The sequence below is a fragment of the Protopterus annectens genome, chromosome 4.part1, assembly GCF_019279795.1.
Source record: "Protopterus annectens isolate FY-2018-M chromosome 4.part1, PAN1.0, whole genome shotgun sequence".
Taxonomy (NCBI): Eukaryota; Metazoa; Chordata; order Ceratodontiformes; family Protopteridae; genus Protopterus; species Protopterus annectens.
The window spans coordinates 532,310,320-532,332,322 of record NC_056734.1 but is presented as its reverse complement, the minus strand read 5'-3'; the positions used below and the strand labels follow the sequence as shown (position 1 = coordinate 532,332,322).

The following is a 22,003-nucleotide window of genomic DNA, read 5'->3' as shown; positions in this document are numbered from 1 at the left end:
TCCTTCCATGGCCTTGTGTATTAGACTAGTCAGACGTATGGGTCTGTAGTCTCCCGAGTCCACGAAAGGCCCCTCCCTCTGTGTAGAGTGATGCCTGTTGCAGTCCTCCATTTATCTGGCACAACGCCTGTTTGAAGGCTATGGTAAAATAATGTTTCTAGCACTAGATTTCTAGATTTGAAATAAATATTTCATCCTTTCATCCATAGCTAAAGTTTATGACAATAATGAGTGTAGTGGCATAGAGTGACCTGCAAACTGTGTACTTTGTCTTAGAAATCCACTCTCACTTCACCATTATAGAACAATATAACTCCACAGTACTACCACTGCTGGTCTGTTTCCCATCCCCTTCTGCCACCCCACTCATGAATAAGACACCACGATAGTTAAACTCCTCCACTTGTGATAGTTTGCCTGTCCTTATCTGGAAAGAACAGCACATTTTTCTCTCAGAAAGAGCCATGACATTTAATTTGGAGGTGCTGATTTTTATACCAGCTACCTCACTTTCAGCAGTAGATAGTGCCTGAAGGATATTTGTCTTCTCTGGGTAAGAGCAACAGCATCTGTGAACAGTAAAGATGTAATACTTGCATCCCCAAACAAGATACAGTTTATACCTTGGCTGCATTTTACCCATGAAAATCACAAGAACAGTGCAAAAGACACGTCTTTGATGGCTATCTTATGGTCACATTTGACATATCTGACTTAACAGTGAGAATACAATCAATAAATACTGGAAGCAAATACCAGGCAGCAGCACCCAAGGGATGATGTACAGTTTTAACATTTCTCACAAGACAATCTAGAGTGCAAAGTTGTATGCCTTCTCCAAGTCAACAAAAGACATGCAGACAACATCATTAAGCTTCCACAACAACTTCAATATATGTGTGGGGACACAGGGTTGATCACTGATTCCACAGCCATGAGAAATCCATGCTGCTCCTTCTTTTCAGTGAAGTCTCTTTTCCAGCTCTCTGGCATGTATCCATCCTTCTTTTTGAAAACTAGGACCATGACATCCCAACAATTTCCAATGCCTTTGGTATTTCCAGGAAAATCTCATGCACTCCTTCCACCTTGTCACAGTGGAAATTTGTAATTACTAGACTGGCATTATCTATGAAAATTGAAGTAATTCTATATCTGCTTCTGGCACTGGCTTCTCAAAACTTTCAGCTGTCCCTGATTTTGCAGAATGACCCTGATTTGGGATCATACGGTTGTCCTGTCCCTTATAAAAGTCTTGAATTTCTAGTAAATCACTGAGGATTATAGTCAGTCTAAAATGCTAATCATTACACTTTCATGCTTCTTATTGTTCAAAAAGGCATGTTGATGTAAAATCTGTTGTTTCTGTTAAATTTTAAGTGAATTAATTTAATATTTAAAAACTGTCACTATTTTTGGGCCTCTGACCCCCTCTTGATTTTTGGCTTTGTTCAGAATTGCTGAGCATAGAAGCTGAGAGGCATGAAGTCCCTGGAAAAGGACATGCCCACTGGATTTACACAATTCCATAGAATTTCATTTCAGCCTCTTGTGTCCTTGGTTACAGTCAGCATTTTTACACCCTTGCTGATGGCAGCCTGGGTAATATCCCACCTCCTCTCCTGAGTCGGCGGATGGTTTGGTAGAATCTTTGTCATATCATCTAAAAGTACTTCTTTGTGGCTTTACCAAACTCCTCCTACAGCAGAGTCTTTGTTTTACTATGTATCACATCTGGTACAATGACACAATTTTGATTTTAAGTGTTAACAAAACTGAAAGTATATATTTTTATTAATTGAAAGAGAAGAAATAAATGAATTATACACAAAAGCAGAAGAGCAAAAGTGGGAAGTACTGATGTTATCTAGCAATCAGTTTTACCTCATTCTTAAATGATAATCCAGTTTGCCATGTTAGAAAACAACAAAAGTTACAGTCTAAGATAGAAAAATTGAGATTCTGCCTGTTTTAAGCTTCAATATATATAACATCATTTCAGTTTGTCATATACCATGCACTTTGTTTATTTATTTAGCTTTCATTATCAGCTCGCTTTATGAAATATATAAAAAGGAATTACAACACATTACAGACAATGTTTCACTGTTATATAATATACTGTTACCTCGTATGAAGGTTTATCATCATTAACATTATTGCAGTTTAAATGATAGCCGTTGAATACATTTCTCACAACACACCAGCAAGAGCTTCTTCAGAAAAAAGTTACTGTATAAATTTTAACTGACAGGGTCCACCGCATTTTTGACCATTTCCTTCCAAAAATGCTTTTCCGTGATTTATATTAATTCTGCTGTAGTATGACCTCTTTCAGACATCTTCTGCAGTTTTATGCTGAAAATAACACACAAACACACAAATGAAATGGTGATTAATGTTTCTAATACAGTTTGCATCTAATTATTTTTTTTGTTACTTAAACTGTATTAGACTGATACTTTTGAATGTGGGCCATTGTGTTGTAATGAAACCCGTCAGCTCTAAATACAACTGAGCAGGTACATGCATAGAAGCATTAACTCAGGTACATAAATCATCTAAACATATGAGTTTTGTGCAATAACACAAACAAAACATTACAAAAACACCTCCCCACATACTCACACTGTCATTATTTATAAATTCTTAGTCTGATGAATCTCCAGCTCAGAGAAAAAAGTGATCATTAAATATATGAGTATATAAGATCCATCAAGTTTGGTTCCATCATCTCTTAGATTGTCACAGTCCAGTCAAACCTGACTCAGTGAATTTTGAGGGCGGTCGGGGAGAGGTCAAGTCCAGCTCTCCTCACTTTTAACAGTCAACAAGTGGAGTTTTTGATGAATCCTTATAGATGATCCAGAATATGATGAAACCCACATATCAGCATGCAGGCACACACACACACACACACACACACACACACACACACACACACACACACACACACACACACACACACACACACGCACACACATAGATATCTATCTATGCAGATATATATCCATATGCATGTTTATATAAATGCATGCATGCTAACACAAGTCCCTTTTCAGGGTCACCTGAAAGCATTGTCATGCAGCAGGACAGTTATGGTGGTAGAAGAAGTCTAACCCTGATCTCCTGCCAGCAGGTATTTGCTTGTTAACAGCTCAGAGCCTTAATCCTTTGCACTAATTACCAGATTACTAACTCAATTATTCAACCTATGAGCCTGTTTTATACGGATAACTCAGGTACAAAAGACATGATTACCATAACATTTTAAAAATTACATTCAACTTAACTTGGGAATGGAGAATGTGTGTTGCTAATCAGCTCATGCTCTTGCCTACAATATGGTCACATAGTAACATGTCACAGTTTTCAAAGCCATGGCATGCTACTTTGTAGCATAAGTAATAATATGAGTTATTTGAAAAACACCTGGCATCAGCACTTATTAGCTTCACTGCACTTCAGACCTAGACTATTAGTGATATATGGGGTACACAGCTGTACAAGGCTTGCAGCACGTAGTAATAAGCACATTGCAGAGGCCTACACAATTTACAGATGTACCTTCCATATGACAAACTATGTGATTCACAAAACTGTGAACCATGGCATAAACTGAGCTCAGGCTCCTAAGAGGTATATTAATTGAAGGACAGACCTGCTGCACAAAAAGCAGTGCTGAGTCTCTGATGGCCCAGAAGTCTTGGTGCTGCACTTTTCTGTATGTGGCTGAATGACATCATCAGAATATCACAAGAAGAGTTGTAGATAATAATATAATGTGCTTAATCACATGACTGAATGACATCATCAGAATATCACAAGAGGAGTTGTAGTTAATAATATAATGTGCTTAATAACATGACTGAATGATATCATCTGAATGTCACAAGAAGAGTTATAGTTAATAATATAATCTGCTTAATCAGGTTATCTGTGGGAATGTGTACCGCCCAGGGCAGCACTGTGGGCAATGAAGCTCTAAAATAACCCATACATAGTGACACACCAGTGAGAGTTACCATAGCACTGGATCCCTTCATTATAACAATATTCAAATTACTGTTGCTCCCTAGTTATGGCTAAAAGGTGGAAGCAATCATTAATCATTCCGTGCCTATTACTACAGAGAAGAGCATATATAAGCTGTCTGGTATCAGGTCTGTAGGTATGTACCACAAAGGTAATCATTTACTGTTCTTTGAAATGAGATACAAATACATCACACCATTATAATATGTTGTACTATATTCCACGGCTGCACCTCCTGATATTGCAGTTGTTACATTATTGCTGCCAAAAACTTTGCAATGCCTCCACTGAGGGAACTGAGGAGCAGAGTCCCCCCATGTCATTCTTCCAATAGCAGTCAACAGTGCATCTTTTCAAATCTCAGGACGTGGTTCTGCTAAAGAACTGCATTGTAAAAACAGCACAGTTAACACAGATAGTTAACAGTGACTAAAGCAGGCCACATTATCTTTAGTACCTGGCAATGCCAACAGCATGCTGTAATGTGCATTATATTCTATGTCCAGCTGAAATAATATATGAAGGTGTTCTGCTAGTGTATCATTAGTGTGATCCAGCTTTCTCAACTACTCTAATGACATGGTTGCAGACTACACACAGTGTACACGACACTTGTAAGAAACTATGCACTATGTTTATGAATACTTTGCTGGGATAGTCATGTCATGTATGCAGTCTGCTCCCAGGATGCTTTTCACTCTTAACACATAGATTTCATTACAGAAGACCAATTATAAATAATATTTGGACTCTGTAAATGAAGTTTACACATGAAACCAAAAATTGTAATGACATTTATTGTAATGAGGGGCCAGTGTTTGCTTACATTTTCTGTTTAAGCCACTGCAGAAGAAACACTGCAGATACAATGTGTCTGTTTCGTGAGGGGTGGGTTTTCCTCTCCTCATTATTTTCTCAACCAACAATTGCCAGTAGGGTTTTAGTTATGCCGCGGGACCATGTGAGTGGAGGAAGACACTGTTACAATTCCCTGTGGGACAGTACCTACCTCTATATGTACCTCTAGTTATATCAGTTACATATCACAGATTTGTTGAAAGTACCGTGTGCACTTGTACAGCAGTGCAATAAAGCTACCTTTCTTGTCTTGGGGATGCAGGAGCTGCTGTATACAGAGAGCAGTTTTTTCTCCCTCTTGATGTACAGTTTATGTGACATTTCCACCAAATGGCCTTTTTTCTAGATTTTTCCCATTATACGTTTGATGGATTATGGGTTTGCAGACAATACCTTATTATAGCTTTCTAAGTGTAAGTAGCAGTCAGAGGCATATGCAGTTGCTTTGGCAGTGAAGTCATTAGAGGAATGCGCACATTTAAACTTCCACCTATTGAGATCCAAGATGGTGGATGTTCAGTAAATACTGTCTCCACAGAGCTCCTAACAAAATTAAAATTTCCTTGATCAAAGCCAACGATTTATCAACAAGGAGAGACTGCATTAAAGAAGATTGCAACTTGCATTCAACAGTACCTTTGGCTTAGGTATCATCCAGAAGTAGCCTGAAGAAGGAGTCGTTAATTTATTACCTGTGCAGATTCAGGGATCTCACCATGTGTGACAGCAGGTCTGAAGCTAGCAATACATCATTGCAGCAATTATTGGACCTGGGAAAAAGTTAAAATGTCAAAAGAAACACAAATAATGGGGACACAAACCTCAAAAACAAAACTCTCAGCAATAGCTTTGCCCGAGAAAGACATGTCGCCTAAAAGACAGAAAGTAACTAAACAACAGGAATCCATGAGAAGTATGGTTAAACAGAAATCTGAATCTAGCATTCAGATGGAGGAACTTAAACAAGCTCTTCTTCCTCTCCAAACATGAATACAATATTTTTCTGAACAACTCTCGAATTTTGGAAAAACAGTGAACCAGATAGCTGAACTCATGGATTCCATTGAATCTAAAACAAAAGAGAATGAATTTCACATCGGAAAATTAAAAGAAGAAATTAGCACCAAAAATGACACATTACTTGAAATACAATAGAAACTAGTGGATTTAGAAGCCAGAAGCAGATGGAATAATATATTGATCAAAAGGTTATCAGAAAGCTATGAATTCAGTCAGCTACCAGCAGTTATCAATCAGATATTCAAAAGCTTACTACCGAAGGAAGAGCACTCTAAAGAAATTATTACTGAGAGCTCATCGCTCACTGTTCAAAAAACAAGACTCATCTGTCCCAAGACAAGTATATGTCAAAACTTTAAATTACCAAGACACACAAAAAATTCTAACAGCAGCTAAAAACATAAGCAGATTACATGGAATGGTACTCTGGCACAAGATCTTCCTGTTGAAATTAAGAAAAAGAGACAGAGCCTGTCTCCATTTTGTGCAGACCTGATCAGCCGTCAGGTTAAATTTCAAGTGGGATACCCCAATACGCTTGTTTTTTATCATAAAGACGGTAAATATGCAGTAGACTCACCTAAAGAGGTGAAATTGCATTTATGAAACGTTTTGGCAGATCTCCGGAACTTTGAACTCTCTTTAAGAAGCACAAATCCTTTATTCATTAGGTAACTTCTTCGGCTTTTTCCTTTATGTTCCACCTAATTCTGTTGCTGTATTTTCTATGTAAAGTTTTATATGGGTAAATGGAAATGCACACTCTGTGCGAGATACATAGGGAGGAACAATTAATGTGTTGAATGTTGTCCAGCAGAGAGCACTTTAGGTAACAACTTCTGGCATATCAGGGTGCATCATACCACCGCAACGTTACAGTAGTGAAACGAGATCCAACATGAGGCAGGAATAACATCTCGTGAATCTCCAGGACATATGTGGGTCTGAATCTTGTATCTTAGTCTGGTAACATGAAGTCATATTCTCAGACGTTTGGATTTCTTACAATCAACACTGTCAATGGCTTTAGAAGAGGCTTTTCAGTTGTATATGTCTAGGTATATAAGGTAGGAGTCACGCTTGAATACATGCAGCGGCTGCATATGGAAAGGCTTTTGGATCATCTCCTGTCTCTTTCTCTTTGGATTCTTGCTATTTAATCACGCAAACTGCCAAATTAGTTGTCAATCTCTGGCTGTGTCCTTCGTGAGACTTTGAGAGTAAGAGAGTAAAAGACAAGTTAAAAAAGAAGACAAAAAAGCAGTGCCATTAGTTTTTGAATGTTTCCTGAAGCTGAAACAACAAACACACTAATTCCTAGCTGAAGGCTTTGCCTGTTATGTTTACAGTAATATAAGGTTGTGGATTAATTTGTATGACATGGTTTCATTTGTTTTGCTTTATAGGCTAAATGTTATTCTTAACTCGAACCCTTAAATTTAGAGTAAGACTTAGGGGAGGAGTCACATCATTAGGTTTATTACTACAAATTACTTGTTCTTTGCTCACTATGGAGATCGATGTAGCTAAAATATGAGACTGTGTCTTTTAAGGTTGAAAATCATTTTATCTGACTCTAATCTGATAGTCATAACACTAGCCCAAGTTATATTGGTTGTTAACTTGGGGAACCTGGAACATTCTTTCTTACCCTTGAGAACCTACTAGGGTGAGCACTGATTAATGTATTGTCGGTGAAAGCACAAGAATTCATGAAAATATTTTATCTTCTTTATTTTCTGTTAGTTGATATATATAATTAGGGTAGCAGGGGCTTCCTAGCCCTAACAATGTTAGCTAACCTAAAGTTAGTTAAACTTGCTAACTTGCTGTGTCTAATAACCAACCTGCCTTTAAATTTCCATAACATAGACATGTTATTCTTTATATAACTTACGGAAATGTAGCGTTCGTCAGGTGAATCATAATGTCTTAGACACGGGTGTTGTTGATTAATGTATGCTCCTATTTCTAACTCCCCTTTCTACTTCTAGTAAAGGTTCAATTCTAGATATTCTAACTACATAACATTGATGAAAGGAACATAGGCCAATAAGATTTGGCCATATATTACTAAAATGATTTTGGTTTCATGTCGGCACTACAGCTAAGTAGGAGCTGAGTGGATATGTGGTGTTAGTCTCAGGATGACACATTTTGGAATAGACATTGTAATGTATATTAGTTTTAGATATGTTAGCAAAATTAAACAGCTTGATTTAAATAAATTCATTGGTTACATGATCATAACACCCAGTAGTAATATGCTATTCAGCTATCTTGTAACCTACTCTTCTTCATCTCTTCCAGTAACAGGGTTTAAGTGGGTAGGCGCAGGGGTAGATCTGGAAGAGTTTAGTGCTACTATTATAGGAAACTTTGCCCAAACATCAGAGAAGAAAAAGTATGGGCGTTTGAACACAGTTATATGCCAATCTCATAAAATGGTAATATTTGAGCTAAGACACAAGGATTAGTATGTGGTTAAATGAATTCATGGAATGTGAGAGGATCGCAAGATAAGCACAAGAAAAAGCTGTTACTACATCTTATATTTATGTCTGAGGCAAATATCTACTTTATACAAGAAACACACATGCTAAAGGATGAGTGGCAGAGAGATGTTAACAAAAAAATGGATAAAAACTATCATAGCATCCAGAGACAGTACTAACTGCAAGGGTGTTGCTATTATAATTAAAACAATCATTCCAAGACCGTATCATGGAGTTTAATTCTGATATGAAGGGCAGATGGTGCTACTTCACTATGGTAAACCCAAAAATGCCAAGACCAACTTTATTCATTAATGTATATGGCCCATGGTCAAAGCAGCAGGATTTCATTATGAAAATTCACAATCTGCTAAGTAAATTTCCTGATCATTATCACATACTAGGAGGAGACTGGAATGCAGTCATAGACCCTTTGACAGACCACACTAGTAAAGCAAACTCATACAATCTTCAAGCTTCATTAGCCATAACTGAACTCATGTCAGACTTCTACCTTCTTGATCCCATATCTTTTAGTGTGGATCTAGAGAAAAAGAATCATTATGCATATTATTCTAAATGTCACAACTCATGGTCTAGGTTGGATTTCTTTTTCAATCTCTGAGTCATTAGCGAGGGGAGAAATAAAGTATTCCACTGAGCCCAGATTCTTATCAGACCACTCAATGATTAGGCTCAAAATTAACTGGACAACTAACTCAATTAACAAAAATAACACAAGCAACTGGTCCCTAAATAATAACCTACTTTTTAAACCAGAAGTGATAAGAGAAATATTAGATATTCTAGCTGAGCTCGACAACACTCTAACATCTATAGATATTTCATATGCTGTACAATGGGCAGCCTGGAAGGCGACACTTAGAGGTATTTTAATTCAGAAAGCTTCTTACTTTAAAAAAGTGGGGAGAGAAAATGAAAATAAGTTAACTCTTGAACTTACAAAGCTAGAAAGGAAACTTCTGATAACACACAGTCCTGCTGTGGAGAAGCAGCTAAGTAAAACACAGAAAGATTTGTTTGAGCTACATCAGCAGAATTATACCCTGCAAGAACAAAAATTAATAGCCAGATATTCAGAATGGGCGCAGGCTCTATCTAGAACTCTTGCGAGAATAATAAACAATAGACAGGAAGCTTCAAGGATTACCCTACTTCAGTACCAGGACAGAACATTCAAAACTGACTGACAAATAATAGACGAATTTAAGCAAATCTACACTGAAATTTATGGCATGAAAGACAATCAGACCCCTATTTCTGAAATTAAAAAAATCTTGGGAAACCTTAAGTTTCCTAAGATAAATGAAAACCATGTAAAACTTCTGATAGCCCCCTTTACACAACAGGAAATAGTTGAGGTCATTAAAAAGCTAAAAGTAAACAAAGCACCAGGCCCAAATGGATATACCACAGACTTCTATAAGAAATTCAATCACAGACTCTCATCCATTCTTCTAAAGGTTTTTAACTTCATTAGAAGTAATAGTATAACTGACTTATATCTAAACAATTCAAAAACAATCTTCATTCCTAAAAATAATGTTGACAATGCTAATCCTAATAATTATAGACCGATATCCCTAATCAATGTAGACATTAAGATACTTGCATCACTACTAGCTGAGAGACTTAAGAAAATTATGCCATCAATAATTTCTTCAGAACAGTCTGGATTCATGTCTAATAGACATGCTTGGGATAATACTTAACACTGGACTCCATAATCCAACTTATCAAAAAGGATAGAAATCCCAGATATGCTTTAGTTCTAGATGTGTGCAAGGCATTCAACAGAGTTAGTTGGAATTTCTTATTCTCAATGCTTTCATATTTTAACTTTCCTAAAGACTTTATTAACCTAATAGAAATATTATACAATAATTCTCACACATATCTATACATTAACAGAACCCTATCAAGTCCCATTAAAATAGCTAGTGGTACAAGACAGAGCTGTCCACTATCCCCACTTCTCTTCAATCTTTACATTGAACCGCTTTTCCTCCATATCTCACAAAGGACATTTCACTCAATTCCTAGAATTTTAAACTCTAAAGTTATGCTGGCTGCATTTGTGGATGATCTGAACATCTACTTTGAGCTCCCAAACACAGATCTTAAGAAAATTATAAATTCAATAAACGAATATTCAGAAGCCTCGAACTACCAAAGAAACCAGAAGAAATCCCATATTTTTCCCATTAACTTCTTAAATCATAAAGAAAACTACTCTCCAGACTCCCCCTTCAATATGGTTTACCTTATTAAATACCTAGGGATATCCTATGATCACAATCATTTATCTACACAACAGAATAATGTAAGTAAAGTATGGAGCAACATCACACAAGACCTGCATAGATGGAGGCAATTAAAATTATCCACGCAATCTAAAGCAGCAATAATTAAAATGAATAATATTACTCAAACATAAAGCATCCCTACAACTTAACATAGTAACCCTCCCATGATACCTATTACTCACAGAGCACAATCATAAAGTTTCCCTAATAAACAAACACATTCAAAAACTGAGAAAACTAATAACCTCATGCATATCAAAACTAGCCCTAAGTGGAGACATCCACCCCAACCCTGGCCCTACCATCTCCAACCCCAATCCTCATAGTCAGACTAGAAACCACAACTTCTCCCATATCACAGCCAATAGAAAGCCAAGTGACTTCCTTCTACTAAGCCTAAATATTAGAAATATATCCTACAAAGTCCATGAACTCCATGCCACCATAGACTTGTACTCCCCAGATATAGTCATCCTGACAGAAACCTGGCTAAAACCTTACATTACCAGTGAGCAAATCCTCCCTACCGGTTACAGCATACTAAGAGTAGACCAGATAAACAAGAAAGGAAGCGGTGTAGCTCTAATATTTAAGCAGCATCTAAACATCCATATCTTAAAATCATCAGCTCCACAAATAGGCAATGAAAAAATAATATATACCAACCTCAAAGTAAACCAAAAACAAAACCAACAACATAATTGGATGCTACTTCCCACCTGGCCAAAACATCCCTCCACTAGATAACCTCCTCAGCTGGTCTACCCACCATCTCCCCCAAGAAACTATAATTTTAGGTGATTTCAACCATCCAACCCATCATGTAAACCTTCATGGCTTCACCCAACTAGACCAGTCACCAACCAGGATAAATAAAAACTCCAGCAAGCACACTACCCTGGATTGGATACTAGTCATTAAGACCCCCCCCCCCCAGTCATATATAACAGGCTGCTTAACAGATAGCCTCAGTGATCACTCCCCAACATTCCTACTCAAAAAATACCTATACCAAGCTAAACCTGTCATCTACCATCAAATACGTAAAAAACTAAACTTTAACCCACTCACGTTCATCTCAACCCTCAAAGAATGTAACTGGCATCCTCTAAATTACCTCAGTCTTGATGATGCAGTTGAATTTTTTAATACTACCTTCCTGAGTATCCTTAATTACCATGCCCCCATAAGACATTCCATAACCAAAGCACAACCCTCCCCATGGCTACAGAAAACCACTAAGTCAGAAATGAAAAACAGGGATAAAGCCTGGGAGCACTGGCGCAAAACCAAAACCCCCTCAACTAGACAGAAATTCCTAGAACTACGCAATAGCGTCAAAAAGCTAATAAAACAGGACAAATTCCAATACTACCAGTCTGCCCTAGACTCCTCCCAACACAGCCCCATACAATTCTGGTCCTCCATAAACTCCATCCTCCACCCAGATAAAGTCAGTACCCCTCCTCCTTACATCTCTCACTCCTCCGAAAATATTGCTACCTCATTCAACACACACTTCACACAAACCATGCTATCACTAGCTAAACAACACAACCCCCCTCCCCTCCAACCCACACCTTCAACTAGTAATCTCCCCACTGCCTTCTCTTTTTCTCGTGTACCTAACTCCAACATAAAAAACTCTTAACTAGACTTAACCCCACCAAATTAGCAGCAGACAACCTCCCAAGTGAATACCTACAAATCGCAGCTGATGCTCTGTCCTACCCAGTATCCATCTTGATTAACCGATCTCTGTCAGAAAGTTATGTTCCCACACTGTGGAAAGTATCACATATAATTCCCCTCCACAAAGGCGGCCCCACCACAGAACTAACCAATTACCGCCCCATAGCTATTCTCTCTCCACTCTCCAAAATATTAGAGAGATGCATTCACTCTCAGGTCTTAGACTACCTCCTTACTAACAACCTCCTTTCTAATACTCAGCATGGTTTCTGACCAAACCATAGCACCACCACTGCCTTACTCTCCTTTACTAACACTATCCTTCAGCATAAAAACAATGGCTATCTCTCCTCTGCTACTTTCCTAGACCTATCTAAAGCATTTGACATGGTCCCACACAAACAACTCATCTCTGTCCTCAGTAACCTATCCTTCTCTCAATCAGTCACCAACTGGTTTCAGAGTTACCTGCCTGACCGCTAACAATCTGTTGTATGGCAGAATGACATATCTCCCCAACTACCTGTCTCTATAGGGGTTCCCCAAGGATCCATCCTTGGACCCCTACTTTTCTCTATTTTCACCAATAATCTAGCCTCTGCCACCAAACATGGCACACTCATACAATACGCAGATGACTCAACCATCATCTGCTCAGCCCAGTCCCTACCCAAACTGCAAAAAGTCACACAGGAAGCCTTTTCTTCTGTTGAAACTTGGTTATCCGATGCCCAATTAATACTCAGCCCAAACAAAACTAAACTACTCATCTTCCAACCCACCAAACATACTCACAATAACTCTCACTTTAACATCAAGGCAAAAGACAACACCACTATACACCCAACAGAACACACCAAATTGCTAGGAGTGGAAATAGACAACAAACTAAAGTTTGACATTCACATATCCATGACCATAAAAAAAGCCCACAAAAAACTAGGAGCATTATACAGAAATAAGCAACTTCTCACCAAAGTAGCAAAGATTTCAGTAGCAAATTCCCACCTTACTTCCACCCTACTTTATGCCTCTCCAATATATACCAACCTAAGGCAATGGGATCTAAACAAGCTAGAGACCTGCTACAACAAAATCGCCAAATTCGCCACAGGGGCATCCTACCATAGTCACCACTGTCTCTCACTTGTTGAACTGGGCTGGCTTGAACTCCCTCACCTCCTTTAATAGTATCAACTCTCACTAGCCCACAAATTAGTAAACCATCCACTAAATTTCCCATCCCTCCAGAATCTACTCCAACCCTATTGCACCGCCAGACCACTAAGATACAGCAACAAAAATCACTTGCAGATCACTAAAGCCAATAACTCTGCTGGTGAAGCACTATTCTCTTGCGCCATAGCCAAATTATGGAACTCAATCCCACCCACAATTACCTCCATACCATCATGCACCCACTTCAAAACTTTACTAAAAGCGCACCTAAAAACATGCTGGCTATGCCCTTGCAACTCCCACTCTAATATCACCCACCCCATCCAACCACTACCTTTCTTTCCACCCCACTAACTACCTTGATTATAGCAAGCTCGGATGCTCATAAGCCTAGTTCTTATTATAAAGCAGGAACTTCTTATTGTAACAATTGTTAATGTCTGTTATGTACTTCACAGATAAAGATTCTAGCTGTCTACTGATGTACTATGTTCTTCATCTGTAACTGTTTGTAATTAATTGCTATGTTAATCAATTTGTTAATCGCTATGTAAGTCCAATGTAACTACTGTCTGTTTATTTTAACTGTGGAGCTTTTCTCCCCGGGCCTCCGCTGAAAATGGACCTATGTCCAGTCGGACACTCCCGGTCAACAAATGTAAATAAAATAAAAAATAAATAAAAATAAAATAAATTGTTATATGACTTTAACTCAGCCATTTCAAACATACCAAATACTTCTTCCAGAGAATAAACAATGAACTAGTCAAATTCATCTGCTACCCCAAATCTGTTAAGATAACCTATTTAAAACTAATGTACCCAAAAGGAAAAGCTGGTCTGAGTTTACCTGACTTTCAATTATACTATAAAATTATAAGTGCAAATAGACTATTATTAATCTCAAATTTCTCAATGAACAGTGAACTCTGGTCTCCAACCTGGGCTAGGCTCTGGCATATACACGTGCTTACAAATAATGTGAATCCCAAAGCTATTCCCTTTATAACCCCAGTAAATATTAGGAATGTCAAGATAAATAGTATTATAAAACAGAAAATCAAGAGTTTTCAAGAGCTGATGAAAACCTTAACTCTGGATAAGGCTCTACCACTCTTTCAACCAATTTACCTAAACCCAAATATAAAAATTAATAAAAAAAAATAAATCTAATAGACTTTCCTTTACTTAAGGAATGTACAGTGTGGGATTTCTACAGACATAAAGAGAAAACTCTGCATGACCTATGTGAATCACTAAAGGTTAATAAAAAATACATCATCATTGTGCGTCAAATAAGGGAGAAACTTTCATCAATAATCAAGGGCACACATATTAATGATATGGCTTTGAATAGATTTTTAGATATTATGAAGAGCTTATCTAGCAGAAAGAAAACACTCTCCAAACATATAAACTCATCAATGCTATGAAATATGAGAATTCAATACTTTATACAAAATACTGGGATACCAAAGGAATTACGTCTACGAATGAACAGAAACTCAAAGCAATTAATCTTACTATTAACTTATCCCCTTTCAAAAAAATGATTCATACACAATTAATGATCAACAACAATGTATAATTCACTCCTATGATTCTAAACAAATTTGTTCCCAAAGTATCTCCTGCATGTACTCACTGCTCACACTCCCAAGCAGACCTCTTACATATGCTATGGTTTTTCAAATATTCACAGAATTTATGGGGATCTCTTTAGGTAATATTAGAAAAGATGGGGTACCACAAATCAACATTATCTTGGGAAGTAACCATTGTCCACATTATACACTCTAAATTATCCAGTATGAAAGTGCATATACTAATAACTGTCTGCTCACTAAACAAACTTTATATAACCAAAAACTGGTTAGATCGCACCAAACTTTCATGGAATGGGTTTAGACATATGGCATCAACATACATATCCTCTCAAAGATTAATTATAACAAACGTAAAAAAACAAAAATATTACCAGAATTATTGGAAGCTTATATTTAATCATATTTTGGACACTTGATATTGATGCACCTTTTGCTAATTGTACTACAAGGTAGTTATTTTGGAGTATAGCCCATACTCATATAATGGTCATGACGTAATGCTATTACTGTTATTTCAAGTACATTGATACATTTAACTCATAAGTTCTGCCTTAACTCTTTCCTATTCTGATCATAGTAACACTAAAGTAGATATTGTATATAGTTGGTGTTTTAGAGAAATGGAGTTAGTAATGATTGTTATTGCCATTATTTAAATGTTATGTGTCATCAACATTGTATTTTGTGTCTAACTTGGCTGCATATGGTGCACAAGATAATAAAAATTGCAATTTAAAAAAAAATAAAATAAACTTCCACCTATTGCTTTGGCAGTGAAATCATTAGAAGAATATACACATTTAAACTTCTGCCTATTGCTTTGGCAGTGAAGTCATTAGAGGAATGTAGATATTAAATTTCTGCCTATCATCAGTATATGATAAGTGGTTTGCTTTATCAAAATCTGCAAACATAGTTGAGTTCATTCAGTCAGCTCTTCCTATTTTTGGTGAGAAAATAACCACCTGGAAGCCAGACTTCTGCATGTGAAAAGTCACACATTTTAATGCTTCATCCTGTTTTCCAGAGTACTTACACATGAGATATTGATGCCACAGTTTTAAGCATTTTCCCAAACTGATTTATCTTTAGAGAGTGTACTTGCAGCTTCGTGTTTTTACCTGGGCTCTTTTTTTTTTAACTTATGAGAACTTTGAGCAGGGGATCACAGTGGGGATTTCACAGAGCCAATTAGCAAGTAAATATTTCTATTCATGTTTTTCCATTGTTCTTATCTAGAAAAAAGAAAACAGTAACCTTTTGAAATGTTGGGACCTGCTAGATTGAGTCCTGAAACATGGAGACTGAATGGCTGAAAGATCGGACTTGTATATATTAAGTCCAATATGCCATTTCTCAGATCGCCATTGTATGGCAGTCTTGGAGTTGGTATATAAGTTCAGGGGATGGGGATGGTACAGGGTGGGTTCCCCCCGCCCCTATAAAAAGAAATGTTAATGAGAAGAGTGATTTTCAAGATTCATTGTTCTCCTGGTTTTCATAGCTCTCAACCTTCCATCTCCAAAATGAGGAACACTAACCCTTATAATGTGGAACAAATGGGCAAAATGTGGAACACATACTGATGGGTTACTAACAACTTCAGCTAGGAAGGTCATAGAATGGTTAAAATATGCTGGTTTTACCTGTAAAGAAGATCTTTTAATGAATTAATATGATTAATTTCTATTTAGCATGGATTTCTCTTTAAAAATTCCTAACACTGAAAGTGTTGCAGACCCTTTCAATGTGGAACTTCGAGGAACATGAACTTTTTAAGACTCATAATGAGGTACACTTGAGAGGTATGCTGGTTTTTGGTCTTTTTTTTTGGCACTTGGCATTTCTAGTTCTGACATTTTAATAGGGAGACAGAGAAAACACCTAGTGATTGCTTGATGTCAGGTGGAGGCAGTACCAAAGCTGTATAATAAGTGTCAACTCTGTTTAAGCACCTAGTAGGTCTGTTGTTACGTACAGATGTTAATGAGATATTTTGGGGTAATCAGAAGTGTGAAACATGAAATGATGAAATTTCTTTTAATAACAATGCAAAATGAGTTTTGTGATGAGTGACACACATCATAAACTGACTTCATAGACTCACACAATAATTCCATTCCCAGGGCAGTGAGAGCTGATAGGTAGGGAGCAGGCCAACTTGCAAGTGTTTCCCCTTTCCTGTTCATGGTTTGTTCTGCATTGGATGTGTGTGTGTGTGTGTGTGTGTGTGTGTGTGTGTGTGTGTGTGTGTGTGTGTGTGTGTGTGTGTGTGTGTGTGTGTTTAAAATCACAGTCATGGTGGTTTCCTAGCTGAAAGGAGAAAATGCTCTGAGGTGAAACCAAAGACTCCTTGTTGGTCCACTGACAGTGGCAATTGCACAGAATGCAGGAGGTCCTGGTTTACTTCCACTGTCAAGAGTCAGTATTTTCCCTTCGTCTTCAGTGGCTCAATAATTCATCCCAAGCCTGATTTGTTTTACCCTCATGAAGACAGGCTATGCTCTATGAAAGTGCATATGATTATGGTCCATGGACTAACTCTGTTTTATAAATAATATGAATCTATGAAACACTATCCAAATTATCATTTACAGAGTTACTACTGCTTAACTACTATATCATTGCATTGCCATATACTAAGGGAAAAGTAGGCAGAGTGTCTTGCTCATTTAATTATCACAACAGCTTTTTATAAAGCCTCATGGTTGTTGATATTTAATTACAGTCATTCTGTTAAAAAAAAAACATCTGTCTGTGTAATGGTAACAAAATAATGGCTACTGGTACTTTCTTACCTTAAGTAATGCAGATTCCTTTTCACCCACACATCATTTGGATCTGCACAGACTGCATGTGATTTAGTATGGAATCTGCAAAAAATATTAAAGGTTAGATAAGGGAAATGAAAGTCATGCTTCTCAGATATCAGTATGGATTTCATACTAATGACTTACATATGCCTCACAGCCAAGAATAAGAAATGTTTATCACTGAAAGAAAGTAAGAGCTTGTCAGTTAGTTTTGATTACATTGGGCAAATCTGTTTCCAGCAAGAATGCTGAGTATGACATGTGTTTTCACCTCGAACACCACTGTAATGTTACAGTTGTATACAGCCATGGCATGGGTTGGCAGTGCTGCATCAGTCTAGTGGACAACATGCATGCAAATACAGTGATTTAGAGGCATGGCTGATGCAAATGAGCCATGCGCTGTCTTCCCACAGCTGTATACTGAGACTGAAATAGCATGGCATTTTGAGACTGAAGCTATGGGAATGAACCCTGAGCTGGTATTGCTGCAGCAGATAAGCAATGAGAGGTTGTGTGCGTGTGTGTGTGTGTGTGTGTGTGTGTGTGTGTGTGTGTGTGTGTGTGCGTGCGTGTATGTGTAGGGAGATGGTTAGGACTGTCTCAGTGTGTGTGTGTGTGTGTGTGTGTGTGTGTGTGTGTGTGTGTGTGTGTGTGTGTGTGTTGTGTCTTCAACTTATGTTTGGATTCTCTGAGGAATGTTGCATTGTTTATTGGTGCTTACTGTGGGTACTTTTTTCTTCCAGTTAATATTCATGTGTTTTGCTATTAATTAGTTGTGCAGCTCAGAGGCATGAATTAAAATGAAACCTACTAGACACATTTTGCAAAGTCAGTTGATATTGGGCAAACAAATTCTGCTAATTCAGTATTTACCGGAGCATTAGTTATTGAAAGTGCAGATTCGCTGATGATAAACACTTTAGGGAAAATGTTTGTGCTGTAGTTAGATGATATCAAGTCACCTGGCTAAATTTTAGAAACTTGTACTGTGAACAGGACCCATGATTAATGCCTTGCCTGTTCATCAGTTTTCATTCAATAGGTGTCCATGGACAATAGCAAACCGGTACAACTCACTGGTCTGTCTCTGTACCTGTTATGGGTGAAAGAGGAGTAATTAAGTCAAAATAGATGGTGTTAACCTCTGGTGTTGCAATTGCCTGTGTTACTTAATTTATGTCTTCAGATTACAATACAGACGTAATAGCACTAGAGAAATAGCCTCATTGGTGGTGGGGAGGGGGACATGTGACACAGTCTTATGAGTCATGTAGATTGTTACCTCTCAGGAAGTTGCAGTTCTGGTTGGAAACCTTTCATTCAGTATAGACAGTGCACAAAGTCCCCACAATTCAGAGGAAATGTCACTAGATTAAACAGGTATGACACAGAAATTACCTGTAGCAGATTATTGCTATTGTTTTTATTCAACTAATAAAGGAACATTCACTCAATCTGTTTTGCCTCAGCTTTACAAAAGATTTTGGAAAAAGCACATTGACAGATGGTAGTACCTATTTGCCACAAAGGTCTACAAGGTCAAACTAAAAATAAACAAAACTGTTAATCTTTAAAAAGAATCAAAACAGCATTTCTTTAAAAAAAATGTAATTGTAAATGTCTTACAGATTCTGGATAAGCTGACTGCTTGCAGTGTAGCCATAAAGTATATCAATACTATAAATATTACTGAATAATGTTTTATTGGAATTGCCTCCTGTTTTGCATTAGTTTTTACTTTTATTGCATTATTCTATTTCATGCATCTGTATTTATTTGTTGTCTCATTGACTTATATATGTGATGGTGTTTGCATGTGTGCATGCATGCGCACGCGCGTGCGTGTGTGCGTGTGCATATGTGTGTGTGTGTCTAACCATTTATGTTTAATAGAGCTGTTGTTTTGCTCATCTTTGGATAGGTACTGTCATCAAGTTAAGAAATGAACACATAAGTAAATAATTAGCACATTATGTAGGATATAAATACTGTGATGAAAAAGGTTGTATTAGTTACTACTAACAATATGGTTAATTTCAGACCTCAGAAGTGTTTCGGCACCTCCATTTTCACTCTCATTGTTTTCACTCGTTAGTTCTTGCTACATGTACTGCAATGTTATGTTATGGATTGCTTCAGGGTCAAAGTATTATACTATATGCTTTCCTTTTTCCACCAAGCTTTTTCTGCTGTAGTCTCAAAAATTATACTTAATAACTGGTCTATATCACGCAATTGAAATGTGATATACCAGAGTGTCAAAACATCGACACATATAAAGTGAATGGTAAGAAAGCAGAAACACCTAAACGACAAAATTCATCATATGGAATCACCATGGTTGGCCAACATGAATGGAATTACATTTCCTAATAATCACAAATCCTTAGGAAATGTAATTCTGTTCATCTTGGCCAACCATGGTAAGTCAATATGATGAATTTCATCGGTTAGGTGTTTCTGCTTTCCTACCATTCACTTTATATGTGTCAATGTTATGGCACTGGGGTATATCACGTTTTGATTGCGTGATATAGACCCCCTAATAACATACCTGTCAACCTGCTGACATTAAAAATGGGAACAAAGGCCCTTGATAAGTAGGAACATCCTTCCAAAAAAATCTTGTCAACTAATTAGCATAAAGTCTGACATAGCACACAGCTCTTCTTGTTGCCGGTAGGAATGTGGGATATTACTCAGAAACATGTATGAAAACAGAGAGTGACAAAAATGATGGAAAAATATAAGCATCTTAGCATGGAGAAAGTGTAAAATCTGTTGACTTTATTGAACTATATTGAAAATTCTATCACACATTTACTTTTGCTTCAGAAAAGGGAAGATGCAAGATGTTTGTCCACTTTCTTTAAATTATTGGTGCCACTAATATGCTGGCCTTGTAGTGTGGTTTTCTGTCTACAAGACAGCTTGAGAAATCACATGTGATGAGGGAGACTCAGAAAATGGTGTGAACGGGTAAACTAAGGGGTCATGTGCACATATTCCATGAGCCTGTACTACAGAAGGTTTAAGGTATGACATAGTGAAGACTCTAATTTGACTAGTTTGTATATATATATATATATATATATATATATATATATATATATATATATGTGTGTGTGTGTGTGTGTGAGTGTGTGTGCGTGCACATACACACATATATTTTTATATATCTTACTTTCAACAACTTCAAGTAGCACTACAGACATTGTTGAACTTCTGAATATTAGAACATTAATGTATGTTAGCCAACTGCTCTTAAAACAGGAAGTGACCATATTGCACCCACCGAGTCAGGGCTGTACACCACATCCCTACTTTCTTTTTTTTTCAATAATAATTCTTTATTGTTTTTCTCCTTATTCATACAAAATATTTGATCCCTACTTTCTAAATCTAATACATGTTGTAACTCCATGGTCACAGAGGGATTTTTTCCCTTGGGCAAAATCAGCTGTTCCCTTTACTCTAACTTGGGAGTCTAGAAGTTGGTATATTTAGAGACTAAAGATGTAGTGATAAAGTCTGCAAATCAGTAAGATACTGTGGGCACAGTTCCTTGCAAAACACTGATCAGAATATTATAAGTTATGAAATAATTAATTTTTTATGGTTTTTGACCTTCTACACTTCATTTGATCAAGAGTATCACGTTTCTCTAAATAAAATTTGGAAAATTATATTTTAACAATGAAAGACCCAAAAATCATTGTCCATGTCTGTGTATTTGTGTAGACACATATAAAAAGAAAAGATGTACACATACAGTGTAACACCAGAAACTATATCAGACTTATATTCATGAAAATAATGTGCCATTATGTTTGAGATAAAAACATCTTGCACTCCCAAAAGCCTGTTTTACTTAGCACAGATCAATAAATAATGCATTCTAGAAAATAAGATGTAAAGCAAAACATCCCATTAAATGGCGATATTACCCAACAACATTTCTTAAATGTACTGAA

General features: G+C 37.0%; 1 protein-coding gene across 1 annotated transcript in view; it reads right to left on the bottom strand.

Annotated features, from left to right (window-relative positions):
• Positions 1 to 1,776: 1,776 nt before the first annotated feature.
• LOC122801391 (C-C motif chemokine 20-like) overlaps positions 1,777 to 22,003 on the bottom strand; it is a 25,414-nt gene continuing 5,187 nt past the window's right edge. The window contains exons 3-4 of the mRNA XM_044070915.1: positions 18,012 to 18,086; positions 1,777 to 2,358 (exon numbers count right to left, since the gene is read on the bottom strand). Coding sequence (XP_043926850.1) covers positions 2,304 to 2,358; positions 18,012 to 18,086 — 130 coding nt within the window. The 3' untranslated portion in view covers positions 1,777 to 2,303. The remainder of the gene's footprint in view (positions 2,359 to 18,011; positions 18,087 to 22,003) is intronic.